This window comes from Oncorhynchus kisutch, linkage group LG2 (assembly GCF_002021735.2).
Source record: "Oncorhynchus kisutch isolate 150728-3 linkage group LG2, Okis_V2, whole genome shotgun sequence".
NCBI classification, from domain to species: domain Eukaryota; kingdom Metazoa; phylum Chordata; class Actinopteri; order Salmoniformes; family Salmonidae; genus Oncorhynchus; species Oncorhynchus kisutch.
In genome coordinates this window covers 11,993,998-12,013,975 of record NC_034175.2, presented here as the reverse complement: position 1 = coordinate 12,013,975, position 19,978 = coordinate 11,993,998, and the positions used below count along the sequence as shown (strand labels likewise).

At 47.6% G+C, this 19,978-nt stretch overlaps 1 protein-coding gene across 2 annotated transcripts in view; it reads right to left on the bottom strand.

Moving 5' to 3' along the window:
- Positions 1-19,978, bottom strand: part of LOC109901149 (cyclin-dependent kinase 14) — a 201,904-nt gene that overhangs the window by 93,612 nt on the left and 88,314 nt on the right. For both annotated transcript variants that reach the window (XM_031787508.1, XM_031787514.1), the window contains 2 exons: positions 8,732-8,852; positions 5,965-6,058 (listed from right to left, as the gene is read on the bottom strand). In XM_031787508.1, the coding sequence (XP_031643368.1) occupies positions 5,965-6,058; positions 8,732-8,852 (215 nt within the window). The remainder of the gene's footprint in view (positions 1-5,964; positions 6,059-8,731; positions 8,853-19,978) is intronic.

Here is a 19,978-nt window from a genome sequence, read left to right as displayed (position 1 = left end):
TTTCAAGACACAAGGCAATGTTTCTTAACCTTACAGAAGGCAGAAAAATGTCTCCAAAACTAAATATAATTGTTGATATTAGTTCAACATTAGTTTGTTTTGATATATTTCTTATACCTTTTAAGACTTTTTTCTGGTCGACATTTACTATTTTCCATCTGTTTGACAAGAAATCAAAGCCTTTGCTTATTCCAAATGGTTGAAAAATGTATATGCTTTAATTAAGAAAAAATATATAGACTCTTAGCTTTAATATCACAACTAATTTAACATGAACTTCACATGTTGGTGCTCGTGGGTCCTTTTACATGGAAATGACCAGGGTGTTAGTGTGGGTCTAACTTTTACAGGGAAATGACCAGGGTGTTAGTGTGGGTCTAATGTTTACAGCGAAATGACCAGGGTGTTAGTGTGGGTCTAACTTTTTACAGGGAAATGACCAGGGTGTTAGTGTGGGTCTAACTTTTTACAGGGAAATGACCAGGGTGTTAGTGTGGGTCTAACTTTTTACAGGGAAATGACCAGGGTGTTAGTGTGGGTCTAACTTTTTACAGGGAAATGACCAGGGTGTTAGTGTGGGTCTAACTTTTTACAGGGAAATGACCAGGGTGTTAGTGTGGGTCTAACTTTTTACAGGGAAATGACCAGGGTGTTAGTGTGGGTCTAACTTTTTACAGGGAAATGACCAGGGTGTTAGTGTAGGTCTAACCTTTTACATGGAAATGACCAGGGTGTTAGTGTGGGTCTAACTTTTTTCAAAATGCCAACTGACTTTTGTCAGACTGAGTACCTATCAGACAGGGATGCTAGGTGACCTTTCTCTCCCCTTCACAAACACACTGGCCTATTAGAGGGGCGGGACTCAGCATAATCTCTCCACTGACAGACCGACAGACGGCACCCACACACATCCACGTACCAACCACAGGAGGATGGTGGCACCTTAATTGGGGAGGACGGGCACGTGGTAATGGCTGGAGCGGAATTAGTGGAATGGTATAAAAAACATCAAACACCTGGTTTCCATGTGTCAGGCTAACTCTGACAGGTGGAGCTGTTTGTTACACTAACTGACCATCTAGCTGCCAGGCCAAGCAGACTGGTGGACATTTTTCCAGATGTATTTCTCTATCTGTCTTTTCTTCCTCTAGCTGACAGCAGAGTACACAGACACACAACAGGACGAGACGTGATTGGGGTGGGAGAAAATATGAGCGGCTCAATTTGACGGGTCAGTACTTCTTAGCCAATGCAATATAGTTAGAGTTGTCTCAGTGTGGTGCCATTTTGGTTCAATGCGTTGGGTGAGTCCATGGTCCATGAGGCCATGTAGCCTGTACATAATATTGTGTGTGTATTTACAAGTGAAGCAAACTCTCTTATTAAACGTGTTCAATTCTTCAAATGTATGCTGATCATGTTCATCACGCCTCAAAAGGCCAGTTAATGTTTGAATGTCCAAACACTAATTATTGCCATCTGGATTATGAGAAATGCTGAATCAATAAACACATGAAAAACAAATTGTGTGAATGCGTGGGCATTGGCATTGGGATGATCAGAGGTGTTATTACCTCAGAGAAATAATAATGATTCTACAGTCAAGGTAAGACTGTAAGCCTAGTTTAAGCACATCTCTGGCCTCCTCATGTGTATGGCTTACAGGGGCTGTGTGGGCCATGCTATTAACTACACAGGTTTGATCCTGTTAAAACAGGGGATTCAAAAGGTCTTCATAATGTGGAGAGAGTAAGGAGAGGATAATCAGAACACAATATAGACCTGTCAGACTTTATCCCACCAACCCCTCCTCTCCTCTCCTCTCCTCTATTATCCTCTCCTCTCCTCTATTCTCCTCTCCTCGCCTCTATTCTCCTCTCCTCTCACCCTTATCCTCCACTCCTCTGTCTCCTCTGTCTCTCCTCTCTGCTCTCCTCCCCTCCTATCCCTCTCCCCCCTCCTCTCCTCTCACCCTTATCCTCCACTCCTCTGTCTCCTCTGTCTCTCCTCTCTGCTCTCCTCCCCTCCTATCCCTCTCCCCCCTCCTCTCCTCTCACCCTTATCCTCCACTCCTCTGTCTCCTCTGTCTCTCCTCTCTGCTCTCCTCCCCTCCTATCCCTCTCCCCCCTCCTCTCCTCTCACCCTTATCCTCCACTCCTCTGTCTCCTCTGTCTCTCCTCCCCTCCTATCCCTCTCCCCCCTCCTCTCCTCTCACCCTTATCCTCCACTCCTCTGTCTCCTCTGTCTCTCCTCTCTGCTCTCCTCCCCTCCTATCCCTCTCCCCCCTCCTCTCCTCTCACCCTTATCCTCCACTCCTCTGTCTCCTCTGTCTCTCCTCTCTGCTCTCCTCCACTCCTATCCCTCCCCCCCCTCCTCTCCTCCTCATATCCTCATGTTTGCTGAATAAAACCCGTATCTCCACTGGATAACATTTTCATTTGACCCCAGACAGTCAGACAGACCTCCCCTCCCCAATCCCCTTCCACCCCTCCCTTCCCCTTCTCCATCCTCCCCCCAAACCCCCTTCCACCGCTTGCTCTGCCCCCCCCCCCCTATCCTTCTCGGTTCCACCTGCAACCTGCTAAAGGGCACACAGATCCCCTGCTGCCAGGCCAACAGGGTTGCAGGTGTACCTCCATGGATACCCAAGCTGGCGACAGGCCATCCCACTACTGGGTCTCTCCCCTTTTTTCCTTTTCCCCCTCTACCCCTCTCTCTTTGTGTCTGTGTGTTCAAGGGGTGTACTGGATGGATGCAGGGGGCAGAGAGGGCTGGGGTTTTGGGGGGGAATCTTACAAATGTGAGGAGAGCAGACAGACCCAATTTTCTCTTTGGCAAAACAGACAATCAATTAAAAAAAATTATACAGTATCTCTCTATCCCCGGCGATCTGTCCTCTTAGGTTGCTTTGTGTAAGATTCCCTGCCTGGGGCATACTCCCTACACACACAGATTCACACAGACATACAAACACACACAGACAGACACACACAGACAGACACACACAGACGCACACGCACTCACACACTTATCCCCGACAGCCCTCGGCAAAACAAACCGAACCGCTTTGTCTCTGTCTTCACACCTGACTCCACTGACCTACGCCTCTCTCTCTCTCTATATGTCTCTTTCTTCATCCCTCTCTCTCTCTATATGTCTCTCTTTCTTCATCCCTCTCTCTCTCTATATGTCTCTCTTTCTTCATCCATCTCTCTCTCTCTCTCTCTATGTCTCTCTTTCTTCATCCCTCTCTTTCTCTATATGTCTCTCTTTCTTCATCCCTCTCTCTCTCTATATGTCTCTCTTTCTTCATCCCTCTTTCTCTCTATATGTCTCTCTTTCTTCATCCATCTCTCTCTCTCTCTCTCTCTCTCTCTGTCTCTCTTTCTTCATCCCTCTCTCTCTCTCTCTATGTCTCTCTTTCTTCATCTCTCTCTCTCTCTCTCTATATGTCTCTCTTTCTTCATCCCTCTCTTTCTCTCTATATGTCTCTCTTTCTTCATCCCTCTCTTTCTCTCTATGTCTCTCTTTCTTCATCCCTCTCTTTCTCTCTATGTCTCTCTTTCTTCATCCCTCTCTCTCTCTCTATGTCTCTCTTTCTTCATCCCTCTCTCTCTCTATATGTCTCTCTTTCTTCATCCCTCTCTCTCTCTATATGTCTCTTTCTTCATCCCTCTCTTTCTCTATATGTCTCTCTTTCTTCATCCCTCTCTCTCTCTATATGTCTCTCTTTCTTCATCCCTCTCTCTCTCTCTATATGTCTCTTTCTTCATCCCTCTCTTTCTCTATATGTCTCTCTTTCTTCATCCCTCTCTCTCTCTCTATATGTCTCTTTCTTCATCCCTCTCTCTCTATATATATGTCTCTCTTTCTTCATCCCTCTCTCTCTATGTCTCTCTTTCTTCATCCCTCTCTCTCTATATATGTCTCTCTTTCTTCATCCCTCTCTCTCTCTCTATATGTCTCTCTTTCTTCATCCCTCTCTCTCTATATATGTCTCTCTTTCTTCATTACTCTCTTTCTCTCTATGTCTCTCTTTCTTCATCCCTCTCTTTCTCTCTATATGTCTCTCTTTCTCTCTATATGTCTCTCTTTCTTCATCCCTCTCTTTCTCTCTCCCATCCTCTCATCTCAGTAATTGTCTGCATTCATTATTAACTCATTTCAGAGGATGAATGAATATGAATTCTTCACATTAACACATTATCCACTTCAATTCTGCCGATGGGGGGAATTATAGAGGACAGAGGAGCCGATTATGGGATTCATGAGACCTCACACAGCCATAAAATATTGATGCAGTCAGGCCCTGAGTCCTGTTCAGAAATATATCTATCAATCTATCTGCCATCCCTATTAATCCCTAATCACTGGTTCCTTTAATAAGCACCTAGCGGAAGAATTGAATAGCTACCTGACCCAGAGTTAAAGAGGGCCACAGACCTCATGCTGATTAGATCAAGAGCCAAAGGTTACTGCTCAAGTACACAAGTACGCAAGTAAACAGTAAACACAGTCAATTGGTCAGTCAACAATTGGTCAGTCAACAATCGTTCTGCCCTTGAACAAGGCAGTTAACCCACTGTTCCAAACCGGCATTGTAAATCAGAATTTGTTCTTCACTGACTTGCCTAGTTAAATAAAGGTTAAAAAAAAATGAAAAAAAGGTGCAGTGTATAAAGTCAGGACATCTGCTGTCTCAGCCACTGCCTGTCACCAAGGGAGTACCCCAAGGCTCGATCCTAGGCCCCACACTCATCTCAATTTATATCAACAACATAGCTCAGGCAGTAGGAAGCTCTCTCATCCATTTATATGCAGAGCTTTCTTATTGTCCAACAAGCTTTCTCTACCCTTAACCTTGTTCTGAACACCTCCAAAACAAAGGTCATGTGGTTTGGTAAGAAGATTGCCCCTCTCCCCACCGGTGTGATTACTACCTCGGAGGGTTTAGAGCTTGAGGTAGTCACCTCATACACGTATTTTGGGAGTATGGCTAGACGGTACACTATCCATCTCTCAGCACATATCCAAGCTACAGGCTAAGGTTAAATCTAGACTTGGTTTCCTCTATCGTAATCACTCCTCTTTCACCCCAGCTGCCAAACTAACCCTGATTCAGATGACCATCCTACCCATGCTAGACCAAGGAGAGGTAATTTATAGATAAGCAGGTAAGGGTGCTCTCGAGCAGCTAGATCTTCTTTACCATTCGGACATCAGATTTGCCACCAATGCTTTTTATAGGACACATCACTGCACTCTATACTCCTCTGTAAACTGGTCACCTCAGTATACCCAATGCTTATTTATAAAACCCTCTTAGGCCTCACTCCCCCCTATCTACTGCAGGCCTCATCCTCCACATACAACACCTGTTTTGCCAGTCACATTCTGTTAAAGGTCCCCAAAGCACACACATCCCTGGGTCGCTCCTCTTTTCAGTTTCCTGCAGTTAGTGACTGGAACGAGTTGAAAAAAGCACTCAAACTGGACGGTTTTATCTCCATCTCTTCATTCAAAGACTCAATCATGGACACTCTTACTGACAGTTGTGGCTGCTTCGCGTGATGTATTCTTGTCTCTACCTTCTTGCCCTTTGTGGAGTTGGCTGTGCCCAATAATGTTTGTACCATGTTTTGTGCTGCTACCATGTTGTGCTGCTGCCATGTTGTGTTGCTACCGTGTTGTTGTCATGTGTTGCTGCCATGATGTGTTGTTGTCTTATGTCTCTCTTTATGTAGTGTTGTGGTGCCTCTTGTTGTGATGTGTGTTTTAGCCTATATTTTTTTATTTTCAATCACAGCCCCAATCCCAGCAGGAGGCCTTTTGCCTTTTGGTAGGCCGTCATTGTAAATACGAATTTGTTCTTAACTGACTTGCCTAGTTAAATAAAGGTTAAATAAATTAAAAAGTGCTCAAAGTGAGACTATACACACGCACACAAACACACAGCTGACTCACCAGGAATATCCTCTCCAGCTGATCCTGGATGTCCTTCATCCCAGGGAAAGCTGCCACTCCTTGGATCATCTCGATGAAGATGCAGCCCACACCCCTGGGGAGACACAGACAGCATCCACATTAGAGACAGCCAGACAGCATCCTCATTAGGGACAGACAGACAGCATCCTCATTAGGGACAGACAGACAGCATCCACATTAGAGACAGACAGACAACATCCCCATTAGAGACACGCAGACAGCATCCACATTAGAGACACAGACAGCATCTCCATTAGAGACATACAGACAGCATCCCCATTAGAGACACGCAGACAGCATCCACATTAGAGACACAGACAGCATCTCCATTAGAGACATACAGACAGCATCCCCATTAGAGACACACAGACAGCATCCCCATTAGAGACACACAGACAGCATCCCCATTAGAGACACACAGACAGCATCCCCATTAGAGACATACAGACAGCATCCCCATTAGAGACACACAGACAGAATCCCCATTAGAGACACACAGACAGCATCCCCATTAGAGACACACAGACAGAATCCCCATTAGAGACACACAGACAGCATCCCCATTAGAGACACACAGACAGCATCCCCATTAGAGACACACAGACAGAATCCCCATTAGAGACACACAGACAGCATCCCCATTAGAGACACACAGACAGCATCCCCATTAGAGACATACAGACAGCATCCCCATTAGAGACACACAGACAGAATCCCCATTAGAGACACACAGACAGCATCCCCATTAGAGACACACAGACAGCATCCCCATTAGAGACACACAGACAGCATCCCCATTAGAGACACACAGACAGAATCCCCATTAGAGACACAGACAGCATCCCCATTAGAGACACACAGACAGCATCCCCATTAGAGACACACAGACAGCATCCCCATTAGAGACACACAGACAGAATCCCCATTAGAGACACACAGACAGCATCCCCATTAGAGACACACAGACAGCATCCCCATTAGAGACACACAGACAACATCCCCATTAGAGACACACAGACAGCATCCCCATTAGAGACACACAGACAGCATCAACAGAGTTGGAGAGCTCCAGAGCCATCAGCAGTAAACATTTGAACCCCTCTATGAAGAATACTAGCCTCCACAACTACAATTCATCATGATTGAATCTATAGTGTACTCAAATGGCTTTGTAGAAGAGCACAGTATATTTTGAAAGGCAAATGGTTCACTCCTGGGGAATATCTTAATTTCCATCTAAATCTATGGTGGATGTCTTGATTTCCTAGAGGATTCAGCTTCAGTAAAGTGTTTATTCAGAAGACTAACTCTGTGTGGCATCTGAGGTGGCGATGGTTGGATAATGGGATGCCCAGTGGAGAGACAAGGAGAGCGGGATGGAGAAAGAGAGGTGGCCAGTTATGGAGAGTGGTGTGTATGTGTGTGTAGGTTTAAACAGGTGTCAGAGCCCATTTGTCAGAGAACTATTGTTTCCTGACAGATTCACTTTCTGGCCCAGTGCACACTACTCACTCCCTCTTTTCCTCCATCTCTGCATGACCCAGCAACGGTTGAGCAGCCACACAGATAATACAGAAAGATGAATGAATAGAAATAGAGAGGGAGGGAGAAAGAGAGAGACAAGCACCAGCATCATTTTCATCCCCCTTAACACACCACACACCTTAATTCCTTTTTGAAAACTTCATCCGTCTCCATAGCGTACCTATAGACCAGGAAGAGCCCTATACATTTCTTAAAAGTCCAATGGATAGAAGTAGGTGCTGGATGGAACAATACATTTTCATCAGCAAACTGTTCAGATATTTCTTCGATCTTTATATAGAGACTGGTGTTAAATCAGATACAGAGGTTTGGCTTGGCAGGGAGAGCGATAAACCTGGTAATAACAGTGTGAAAACGACAGGGATTCAACCACTTCCTCTCACACCTCTCTCTGTCTGTCTGGCTGGGCTGTCTGTCATTGTCCACAGTGTCAGCTTGACTGACAGGTGCCTGGTGAAACGACAGGCTCACTGAGGCGATAACAGACATAAAAATAGACTAGAGGAAGAATCCCTGTTCTGTTCCACCCTATTCTTCCCTTTCCTCCTGTCTTCCAGATGATCTGATCCTTTAACCTTTTAGTGGTTTGACGGATATGGGACAGACTGTTACCCAAACCAGTGACCCAGCACTGAGCATACTGCGATGTGAGCGCTGCCTGTTCATGGAACACTGCTTTCTAAGTGACGGTATAGGTCTTTCTATGTTGAGTGGCTCCAGTCTCGGTGGAGTGGAAAGGTGCCCTAAGGATTTTCCCACCTGCTCTACTGCCAACCTAACCTCCTGCCTCTCCCTCTCCCCCACTATGCTTTAATTGCCCGCGGTGGGATGCAGCTCGGGTCCTTGGAAAGGGGCGTACTCGAGGACTGCCTGTCCAGATCGATGTGGTCACAGTTCATTTCACAGCCTGGACGGCAGTTCTGAAAGACCCCTGTCCATATACTGACTAAAGCTGTCTGTCTGTCGCCATAGGAAGGCCTCTGTCTGTCCATGTCCACAGTAAATTCCCCTGTCTGTCCATTTTGAGCCTCAGACTCTGCCAGACCAGGTCTCCCAGCTTCTCATCAACCCCAGATAGAGACATGGCCAGGTCTTGACCTCTCCTCCCTATGGAACCTCATCTGATCTAGAGGAGGAAGTATTCTCCCTGTTGTGGAGAGAGGTAGGTGGTCAGGGGTTAAAAGTCAGTGGTACTACCCACCACATGTCCAGGCAGGTGGAGTAGTCTGTGGATCCCAGGAGGACATCAGGGGGGCGGTACCACAGGGTCACCACCTCATTGGAGTAGGTGTGGCTGGGGACTGACTTAGCCCGTGCCAGACCTGCAGGAGAGAACACACACACACTGTAAGGAACAAATAGTGGGAACAGAAACATAATATGTTTACTGTATCATTGAATGCCCTCCACTGAGGCTCCATAAGATGAGAGAAAAGCTGGTGCAAAGCAGAGCAGGTCTTGCCTGAGGTGCTCTTTGACATGGACCCTGGGTACCAACAGGACCAGGGCTATCAGAATACCAATCAGACATACTCAAAGCTACAACAGACCATCTCCATACACTACATCTAACATCGCTCCCTAAACTGATAGAGTATTGTGTGTGAACTGAGAGTGTGTGTGTGTGTGTGTGTGTGTGTGTGTGTGTGTGTGTGTGTGTGTGTGTGTGTGTGTGTGTGTGTGTGTGTGGGTGCATGCATGTGCTGGCACTGCAGAGCCAGCTAGTTTTAATGAGTCTGGTGGCATTTAGCTAGCTGTCCTCCCAGGTGGTGAGACTGGTTCATTATAGCATTTAGCTTAAACAGCCAAGACTTCCTCCCCCTTTTGCCAGCCCCCTGTGTGTGTGTGTGTGTGTGTGTGTGTGTGTGTGTGTGTGTGTGTGTGTGTGTGTGTGTGTGTGTGTGTGTGTGTGTGTGTCTGTGTGCGTGTGCGTGTGTGTGTGTGTGTGTGTGTGTGTGTGTGTGTCTGTGTGCGTGTGTGTGTGTGCGTGTGCGTGTGTGTGTGTGTGTGTGCGTGAGGGCAGGGTGATGCAGGGCAGGGAGTAGTTAACATGTCCCTATGCCAGAACAGACCCAGGCTTCCAGGAGAGAGGGAGGTTGAGCCAGGCTTCCTCACAGTCCAACACTATAATTTACAGACTAATCTGACCTGTAAACAATAGGCTGTGTCACAGAGAGGAGAGACCAATATCCCAGACACACTGAGAGCCTATCATTTACACTGCGGGTGCTGTGAGGTGTGTGTGTGTGTATGGGGGACTGGGAGGTTAACGCAGGGCAGGAGCAGGGAGAAGAGATCTAATCATCATAAAAAGGCCAGAATAATAGACTGAATGGGTAGTTACAGTATATGGGTTGTCTGGCTGTAGGTTCATCTGAATGATAGAGAGATGGAGAGAGAAAGACAGGGAGGGAAGGTAGAGGAAGGAGAGGAATGGAAAGAGAAAGACAGGGAGGGAAGGTACATGGAGGAGAGGGATGGAAAGAGAAATACAGGGAGGGAAGGTAGAGGAAGGAGAGAGATGGAAAGAGAAAGACAGGGAGGGAAGGTAGATGGAGGAGAGGGATGGAAAGAGAAAGACAGGGAGGGAAGGTAGAGGAAGGAGAGAGATGGAAAGAGAAAGGCAGGGAGGGAAGGTAGAGGAAGGAGAGAGATGGAAAGAGAAAGACAGGGAGGGAAGGTAGAGGAAGGAGAGAGATGGAAAGAGAAAGACAGGGAGGGAAGGTAGAGAAAGGAGAGAGATGGAAAGAGAAAGACAGGGAGGGAAGGTAGAGGAAGGAGAGGGATGGAAAGAGAAAGACAGGGAGGGAAGGTAGAGGAAGGAGAGGGATGGAAAGAGAAAGACAGGGAGGGAAGGTAGAGGAAGGAGAGCGATGGAAAGAGAAAGACAGGGAGGGAAGGTAGATGGAGGGGAGGGATGGAAAGAGAAAGACAGGGAGGGAAGGTAGATGGAGGGGAGGGATGGAAAGAGAAAGACAGGGAGGGAAGGTAGAGGAAGGAGAGAGATGGAAAGAGAAAGACAGGGAGGGAAGGAGAGGAAGGAGAGGGATGGAAAGAGAAAGACAGGGAGGGAAGGTAGAGGAAGGGGAGGGATGGAGGGAGAAAGGCAGGGAGGGAAGGTAGATGGGATGGAGGGAGAAAGGCAGGGAGGGAAGGTAAAGGAAGGAGAGAGATGGAAAGAGAAAGACAGGGAGGGAAGGTAGAGGGAGGAAGGGGATGGAGGGAGAAAGGCAGGGAGGGAAGGTAGATGGATGAAAGGGATGGAGGGAGAAAGGCAGGGAGGGAAGGTAGATGGAGGAAAGGGATGGAGGGAGAAAGGCAGGGAGGGAAGGTAGATGGAGGAAAGGGATGGAGGGAGAAAGGCAGGGAGGGAAGGTAGATGGAGGAAAGGGATGGAGGGAGAAAGGCAGGGAGGGAAGGTATAGGGAGGAGAGGGATAGATGGAGAAAGAGAGGGAGTGATAGGAAATAGTGGGGGTGTGTACTGTATTTACACTCCAGGACCTAGATGATTGGATTCCCTCTCCTCCACTCCTCCAGTGTGGTCACCACGGTAACAGCACGAAACAGGCGGATGGACACATTGCTCTTTCTATAAAATGGTGACTGCCCGGTGGCCCTGACATTCTACATCAGAGCACACCTGAGAGACCTACTGCAGCGAGAGGCTCCATTTCAAAAGGCCTTCACACACATGCACCAACGCACACAACAACCTTCATACCTTCAAACACTGACACTCCTGGCATTGAGACAACAGTTTCACACTATACAACCGGTGTGGCTCCTGACTGGCCTTCCATTCCAGGTCGCCCCGGAATGAAGGTCACACACCCACGTATACGCAGGCAAGCACACACACACACACACACACACACACACACACACACACACACACACACACACACACACACACACACACACACACACACACACACACACACACACACACACACACACTCAGGTAGCCCTGGGTGTGAAGTTCAGTAGTGAATTATACATCACACTGTGTCCCCATGGCAACACCAGGGGTCAGAGAACAGAGGGCAGGAGAGGAGGAGGAAGAGAAGAGGGGGTTGAAGAAGAATACAGCCAGAGAGGAGACTGAAATAGACTCCATATCCCCCCTGGGACAAACAACCCAAGCCTTCTTTTGAAGTTCACTCTGAAGTCAAATGACTTTCAGATATCTCTGTGTAGCCTCCTCCTCATCTTCCTCATCTTCCTCCTCCTCCCCACCTCCTCGGCTGCTGTGTCTAAAGCTACAATAAATTCATGGGGAGAAAGAAACAACATATACCAAACACATTATTTTTTTTAAATTAAAAAACAGCATTCATCATCACAAAAAACACTGAAAAACAATCTTGCAGATGCGGCAAATGCACAATTTGTTTCCGTCATGAAATGTGTAGCCAGAATAGAAAACAGGGTAAATTAAATAATGTGTCACTCCTCTCCTGCATCACCCCAGTCTAATATATCATGATGAATGTCTGATTGTGTGATTTGTAATAATACCCCCTGCTCATATCTCAAATATATATACAACAAAACTAGATATAAAATGGCTTTAAAATATTCTATAATGCTTTGGAAGTAATTTTGCATACTTGCACGGGTTTCTTGTGGCAATAACTGATTGTGTGCGCTTGGCAGGTAATTTATGTCTGGTCTGATAGAATCTGGGTAATGTGTGACGTGTGTGTGCGTGCTGGTGTGTGTGTGTCAACATGGCGTTGGCATGCATACTGCTATTGCTTCTTCATGGTCTGGGATCAAGACATTAACATTTTGATTCCCCTTTGCTTATCAAACACACACACACACGTACGCACACATACACACTCAAACAAGCAAAACTAGTATTTAGGATCAGAAAAATGTTTTATTCCCTCTGCTAAGAAAATCCCATGAGAGACAGTTGGCTCACATGCTGAATTAATTCATCCATCCAAACATGGGCTTTTCAACTTCCTGTGATTCTCCCCACTTCTCCTCTCATATACAGTAGTAATAACTACAGGTATGTGGTGGATCACCTGCCACCTGTCTCTCTGTCTGTCTATCACAGCCTGTCTCTCTGTCTGTCTATCACAGCCTGTCTCTCTGTCTGTCTATCACAGCCTGTCTCTCTGTCTGTCTATCACAGCCTGTCTCTCTGTCTGTCTATCACAGCCTGTCTCTATGTCTGTCTATCACAGCCTGTCTCTCTGTCTGTCTATCACAGCCTGTCTCTCTGTCTGTCTATCTATCACAGCCTGTCTCTCTGTCTGTCTATCTATCACAGCCTGTCTCTCTGTCTGTCTATCACAGCCTGTCTCTCTGTCTGTCTATCACAGCCTGTCTCTCTGTGTGTCTATCACAGCCTGTCTCTCTGTATGTCTATCACAGACTGTCTCTCTGTCTGTCTATCACAGCCTGTCTCTCTGTCTGTCTATCACAGCCTGCCTCTCTGTCTGTCTATCACAGCCTGCCTCTCTGTCTGTCTATCACAGCCTGTCTCTCTGTCTGTCTATCACAGCCTGCCTCTCTGTCTGTCTATCACATCCTGCCTCTCTGTCTGTCTATCACAGCCTGTCTCTCTGTCTGTCTATCACAGCCTGTCTCGCTGTCTGTCTATCACAGCCTGCCTCTCTGTCTGTCTATCATATCCTGCCTCTCTGTCTGTCTATCACAGCCTGTCTCTCTGTCTGTCTATCACAGCCTGTCTCTCTGTCTGTCTATCACAGCCTGTCTCTCTGTCTGTCTATCACAGCCTGCCTCTCTGTCTGTCTATCACATCCTGCCTCTCTGTCTGTCTATCACAGCCTGTCTCTCTATCACAGCCCATTTCACCACACTAAGTAATCCCCAATGAGATAGGCAGCAAACAGCACACATCCCAGTCAAGTCATTCCCTGCATACATGCACTCACACACACACACACACACACACACACACACACACACACACACACACACACACACACACACACACACACACACACACACACACACACACACACACACACACACACACACACACACACACACACACACACACACACACGCACACACACACACACGCACACACACGTACACACACGTACACACACGAACACTCCCTGTAGGGCCTGTGTGTCTAGGTGTAGCTAACAGCACACAGGGGAAGTCCTGGTGCTCCATGAGGATTCCTCTGACGTTCCAACCAGATTCCTGCATCTCCATTGTCACATTGCTGCACTCTCCACAGATCATTATCCTCACCAGCTGTCTTCAAACTATATCACTACAACACACCCGCGCACACACACCAATCCCAACGCTCCGAGGGACTCGAATCGAATCCCTAGGGAAGAAACAAAACAGTGCCCTCCAGCGCACACACACACACACACACACACACACACACGCACACGCACACGCACACGCACACGCACACACATGCACACACACACACACACACACACACACACACACACACACACACACACACACACACACACACACACACACACACACACACACACACACACACACACACACACACACAAAACCTGACAAGGGAGGGAGGAAGATAAGTGTATTTTTGTGGATACAGTATAGAACAAGTGACATCATCACTGCAATGTACTGTATCTATTGGTGGATTGTTAAACCAATGGCTGGATACATGTAGGTATTTGGATAGGTATTTGCAAGATGATTGTAATTTGCAGCATTGTTTTCAGGGTACCTATGGGAAATTTGTTGGTTCTGTTTCACTACAAGCTCAGCACAGAACATGTTGATAGTCTTATAATACCTCCCACAGTAGCCTGCGTCTGTTTCAAGGTGAGGCCTCCATCCAGCCAGACATAATAAAGTGTGATTGTGGAGGAAATGGAGGAAATGGTCTTTGTGAGACTCCTACACACAGCAGGGCAGAGAACAAATACAATCAGAGAGAGAGAGGAGAGCACCACTTTCCATTTCTGCTGCCATACAATGGATACAATTAGCAGAGATGGAGTTGGCCCCGGGCCCATTGACTGGAGCAGGATTAGAGAGGAGAGAGACACCACTCTGAGGAGAGAGAAGGGAGAGGACTCTCATAGTATACACACTGAGATATCAAATCAAATTTTATTGGTCACATACACATGGTTAGCAGATGTTAATGCAAGTGTAGCGAAACGCTTGTCCTTCTAGTTCCGACAGTGCATTAATATCTAACAAGTAATCTAACAAATTCACAACGACTACATTATACACACAATGTAAGGGGATAGAATAAGAATATGTACATATAAATATATGGATACGCAATGGCCGTGCGGCATAGGCAAGATGCAATAGATGGTATAAAATACAGTATATACAGTACATATGAGATGAGTAATATAGGATATGTAAACATTATTAAAGTGCCATTATTTAAAGTGACTAGTGATACCTTTTATTAAATCAATTTATTAAAGTGGCCAGGGATTTGAGTCTGTATGTTGGCAGCAGTCTCTCTATGTTAGCGATGGCTGTTTAACAGTCTGATGGCCTTGAGATAGAAGCTGTTTTTCAGTCTCTCGGTCCCAGCTTTGATGCACCTGTACTGACCTCTCCTTCTGGATGATAGCGGGGTGAACATGCAGTGGCCCAGGTGGTTGTTGACCTTGATGATCTTTTTGGCCTTCCTGTGACATCAGGTGTTCTAGGTGTCCTGGAGGGCTGGTAGTTTGCCCCCGGTGATGTGTTGTGCAGACCGCACTACCCTCTGGAGAGCTTTGCGGTTGACGGTGGTGCAGTTGCCGTACCAGGTGGTGATACAGCTTGACAGGATGCTCTCAATTGTGCATCTGTAAAAGTTTGTGAGGGTTTTAGGTGACAAGCCAAATTTCTTTAGCCTCCTGAGGTTGAAGAGGCGCTGCTACATTGATGTTATTGTATACATCGATGTTATTGTCTGAGACTATGCGGAACATATCCCAGTCCACTTAATTGAAGTAGCCTTGAAGCGGGTAATCTGATTGATCAGACCAGCAGTGTCTAGACCTAAGCATGAGCTTTTCCTATTTTAGTTTCTGCCTATAGGAGGGGAGCAACAAGATGGAGTCATGGTCAGATTTGCCAAAGGGAGGGCAGGGGAGGGCCTTGTATGCAGCGCGGAATTTAGAGTAGCAGTGGTCCAGTGTTTTGCTCGAGCGGGTACAATAATCAATATGCTGGTAGAATTTAGGTAGCCTTGTTCTCAAAATAGCTTTGTTAAAATCCCCAGCTACAATATACGCAGCCTCAGGATATATGGTTTCCAGTTTACATAGAGTCCAGTGAAGTTCTTTCAGGGCCGTCGAGGTATCTGCTTGGGGGAACATACACAGCTGTGACAATAATCGAAGAGAATTCTCTTGGGAGATAATGCGGTCAGCATTTGATTGTAAGGAATTTTAGGTCAGGTGAACAAAAGGGCTTGAGTTCCTGCATTTTGTTATGATTACCTAATGAGTCGTTAATAATGAGGCATACACCCCTGCCCTTCTTCTTACCAGAGAGATGTTTTTTTCTGTCAGCGCAACGCATGAAGAGACCCGGTGGGTGAACTGACAACATATCCCGAGAGAGCCATGTTTCCGTGAAACAGAGAATTTTACAATCTCGTCCACCTTGTTGTCTAGAGACTGGAAGTAACATGCTCGGAAGCGGTGGATGGTGTGCTCGCCTTCTAACCAGGTCGCTCCGTCTGCCTCTCCTGTGGCGACGACGTTGTTTTGGGTCGGCCTCTGGGATTAGAACCAATGTCCAGGGTGGAGGTCCGAACAAAGGTTCCACTTCGGGAAAGTCGTATTCCTGGTCATAATGTTGGTAAATTGACATGGCTTTTATATCCAATAGTTCTTCCCGGCTGTATGTAATAACACTTAAGATTAAGATTTTCTGAGATAACAAAGTAAGAAATAATACAGAAAAAAAATAATGACTGCATAGTTTCCTATTGAGGTGAAGCGAGGCGATTATCTCTGCCGGCGCCATCTTGCATCATATCCACAGCTGTATGACTGGGAAGGATCCACGCCTCACGAGACACACCCCGTTGAGAGATTGTAGGCACACACACACACACACACACACAGACACACACAAACACACACACACTTATGTACGGGAGCACACACATACAGATGAGCACACACATACAGATGAGCACACACATACAGATGAGCGTACACATACAGATGAGCGTACACATACAGATGAGCGTACACATACAGATGAGCACACACATACAGATGAGCACACACATACAGATGAGCACACACATACAGATGAGCACACACATACAGATGAGCACACACATACAGATGAGCGTACACATACAGATGAGCACACACATACAGATGAGCGTACACATACAGATGAGCACACACATACAGATGAGCACACACATACAGATGAGCGTACACATACAGATGAGCGCACACATACAGATGAGCACACACATACAGATGAGCACACACATACAGATGAGCGTACACATACAGATGAGCACACACATACAGATGAGCACACACATACAGATGAGCGTACACATACAGATGAGCGTACATATACAGATGAGCGTACACATACAGATGAGCACACACATACAGAAATCCCTTACAGAAACACCCACCAACCAAGGACCAAGCGGCGTGGTAAAAGACAGCGACGACAGCAGCAGCAGCAGCAACAACAGCGGCCAGCATCACAGGACTCCTGGACATGGGAGGAGATACTGAACGGAGAGGGACCCTGGGCACAGGCTGGGGAATATCGCCGCCCCAAAGCAGAGCTGGAGGCAGCGAAAGCTGAGCGGCGGAGATATGAGGAGGCAGCACGGCAGTGCGACAGGTACGAGTGGCAGCCCCCAAATTTTTTTGGGGGGTGGCACACGAGGTGTGGAGCTAAGCCAGGTAGCAGACCTGAGCTCACTCCTCGTGCTCATTATAAGCAGCGCGTTACTGGTCAGGCACCGTGTTATGCGGTTAAGCGCACGGTGTCGCCAGTACGTGCCCATAGCCCGGTGGGCTATAGGGCAGCCCCCTGAGAGTATCATCCGAGTGCGGGCATCGAGCCAGGGCGTATGGTGCCTGCTCAGCGGGTCTGGTCGCCGTTACGCAGTTTTGGTCCAGGGTATCCTGCGCCGGCTCTGCGTGCTGTGACTCCGGGGCGCTGGGAGGGTGCAGTGCGTCCTCTGCCTGCGCTCCGCTCGTGCCGGGCAAATGTGGGAGTGGAGCCTAAGGGAGAGGTGCGCGTAGTAGGCACTAGATCTCCCGTGCTTACCCACAGCCCGGTTCAACCTGTGCCTGCACTCTGGAGGGTCCGGGCTAGAGTAGTTGTCCAGCCTGGGGAAGTGGGGCCAAGGCTGCGCACCAGAGCTCCAGTGCTCCCCCACAGCCCGGTCCTTCAGGTGCCTCCTCCTAACACCAAGCCTCCTGAAGGTCTCCCCAGCCTGGTGGTTCCTGTGTCAGCCCCGCGCACCAGGCTGTCTCTCTGTCTCCTCCCTACAGGTGGTCCTGTCTGTCCGGCGCTGCCGGAGTCTCCCGCCTGTCCGGCGCTGCCGGAGTCTCCCGCCCGTCCGGCGCTGCTGGAGTCTCCCGCCTGTCCGGCGCTTCTGGAGTCTGAGGCACCAGAGCCCCTCAGCCCAGAGGCGCCAGAGCTGCCCCTCTGTCCAGTGGGGTCATTGAGAAGGGTGGCCATGGTTAGAAAGCCACGGAGGCGGACAATAAGGCGGACTAAGACGATGGTGAAGTGGGGTCCGCGTCCCGCACCAGAGCCGCCACCGCGGACAGACGCCCACCCAGACCCTCCCCTATAGGTTAAGGTTTTGCGGCCGGAGTCCGCACCTTTGGGGGGGGTACTGTCACGTTCTGACCTTTATTTCCTTTGTTTTGTCATTATTTAGTATGGTCAGGGCGTGAGTTGGGGTGGGCAGTCTATGTTTGTTTTTCTATGATTTGGGTATTTCTATGTTTCGGCCTAGTATGGTTCTCAATCAGAGGCAGGTGTCATTAGTTGTCTCTGATTGAGGATCATACTTAGGTAGCCTGGGTTTCACTGTGTGTTTGTGGGTGTTTGTTTCCGTGTCTGTGTTTTGCACCACACGGTACTGTTTTGGGTTTCGTTCATTCCACGTTTATTGTTTTTGTATTCAGTTGTTCATGTGTACATTTTCGCATTAAAAGAACCATGGACACTTACCACGCCGCATATTGGTCCTCTGATCCTTTTCGCCTCTCCTCTTCGGAGGAGATACAGATGAGCGTACACATACAGATGAGCACACATACAGATGAGCACACACATACAAATGAGCGCACACATACAGATGTGCACACACATACAGATGAGCACACACATACAGATGAGCACACACATACAGATGAGCGCACACATACAGATGTGCACACACATACAGATGAGCACACACATACAGATGTGCACACACATACAGATGAGCACACACATACAGATGAGCACACACATACAGATGTGCACACACATACAGATGAGCACACACATACAGATGTGCACACACATACAGATGAGCACACACATACAGATGAGCGTACACATACAGATGTGCACACACATACAGATGAGCACACACATACAGATGAGCACACACATACAGATGTGCACACACATACAGATGAGCACACACATACAGATGAGCACACACACACACATTTGCAATTCAGTCTCACACAAAGAAACAATGTCTTAGTTACGACTGTCTTCTTTGATGATACACACTTGACACATTACACAGTAACACACACTTGTGACAGTTCAAGCGGTGCAGGTATGTGTGTCTGTGGCCCTTGTGAGAGTTAAGTGTCCTAGTGACCCCAGTGAGGGTGTGTGTAGTGAAGTACATTGTGCGTGTGTGTGTGTGTGTGTGTGTGTGTGTGTGTGTGTGTGTGTGTGTGTGTGTGTGTGTGTGTGTGTGTGTGTGTGTGTGTGCGTGCGTGCGTGCGCGCGCGTGCGTGTATGTGTGTGTGTGTGTGTGTGTGTGTGTGTGCGTGCGTGCGTGCGCGTGTGTGTGTGTGCATGTGTGTGTGTGCGTGTGTGAGATAGGTGATTACCGTCACCTTGGCACCATCGTAAAAACACACACATAAACACACACTACTTCAGTTGTTCTGTCCTTCAGTCTAATCATCTAAGCTTTTCATAACCCTCACATGTTCGACTTTAATTGTGATACTCATTAGGACAGCGAAACACACAAAGAGCTGAGGATGATTCTGGATCAACTCCAGAAACAAATCAACCAGCAGGGACACAGAACCCATGCCACAGTCAGTCAGCCTTATCTCCCCTCTCTCTCCTCCCCTTGATTCTCTCCAAGCCCCTCAATCCTCCCCCTTATCCCCATTTGCCACTACCTTCTCATCTCCTCTCCCTTCTATCCACCTTCCCATTCCCCAGTACCCTCTGCCTCTCCTTTCAGA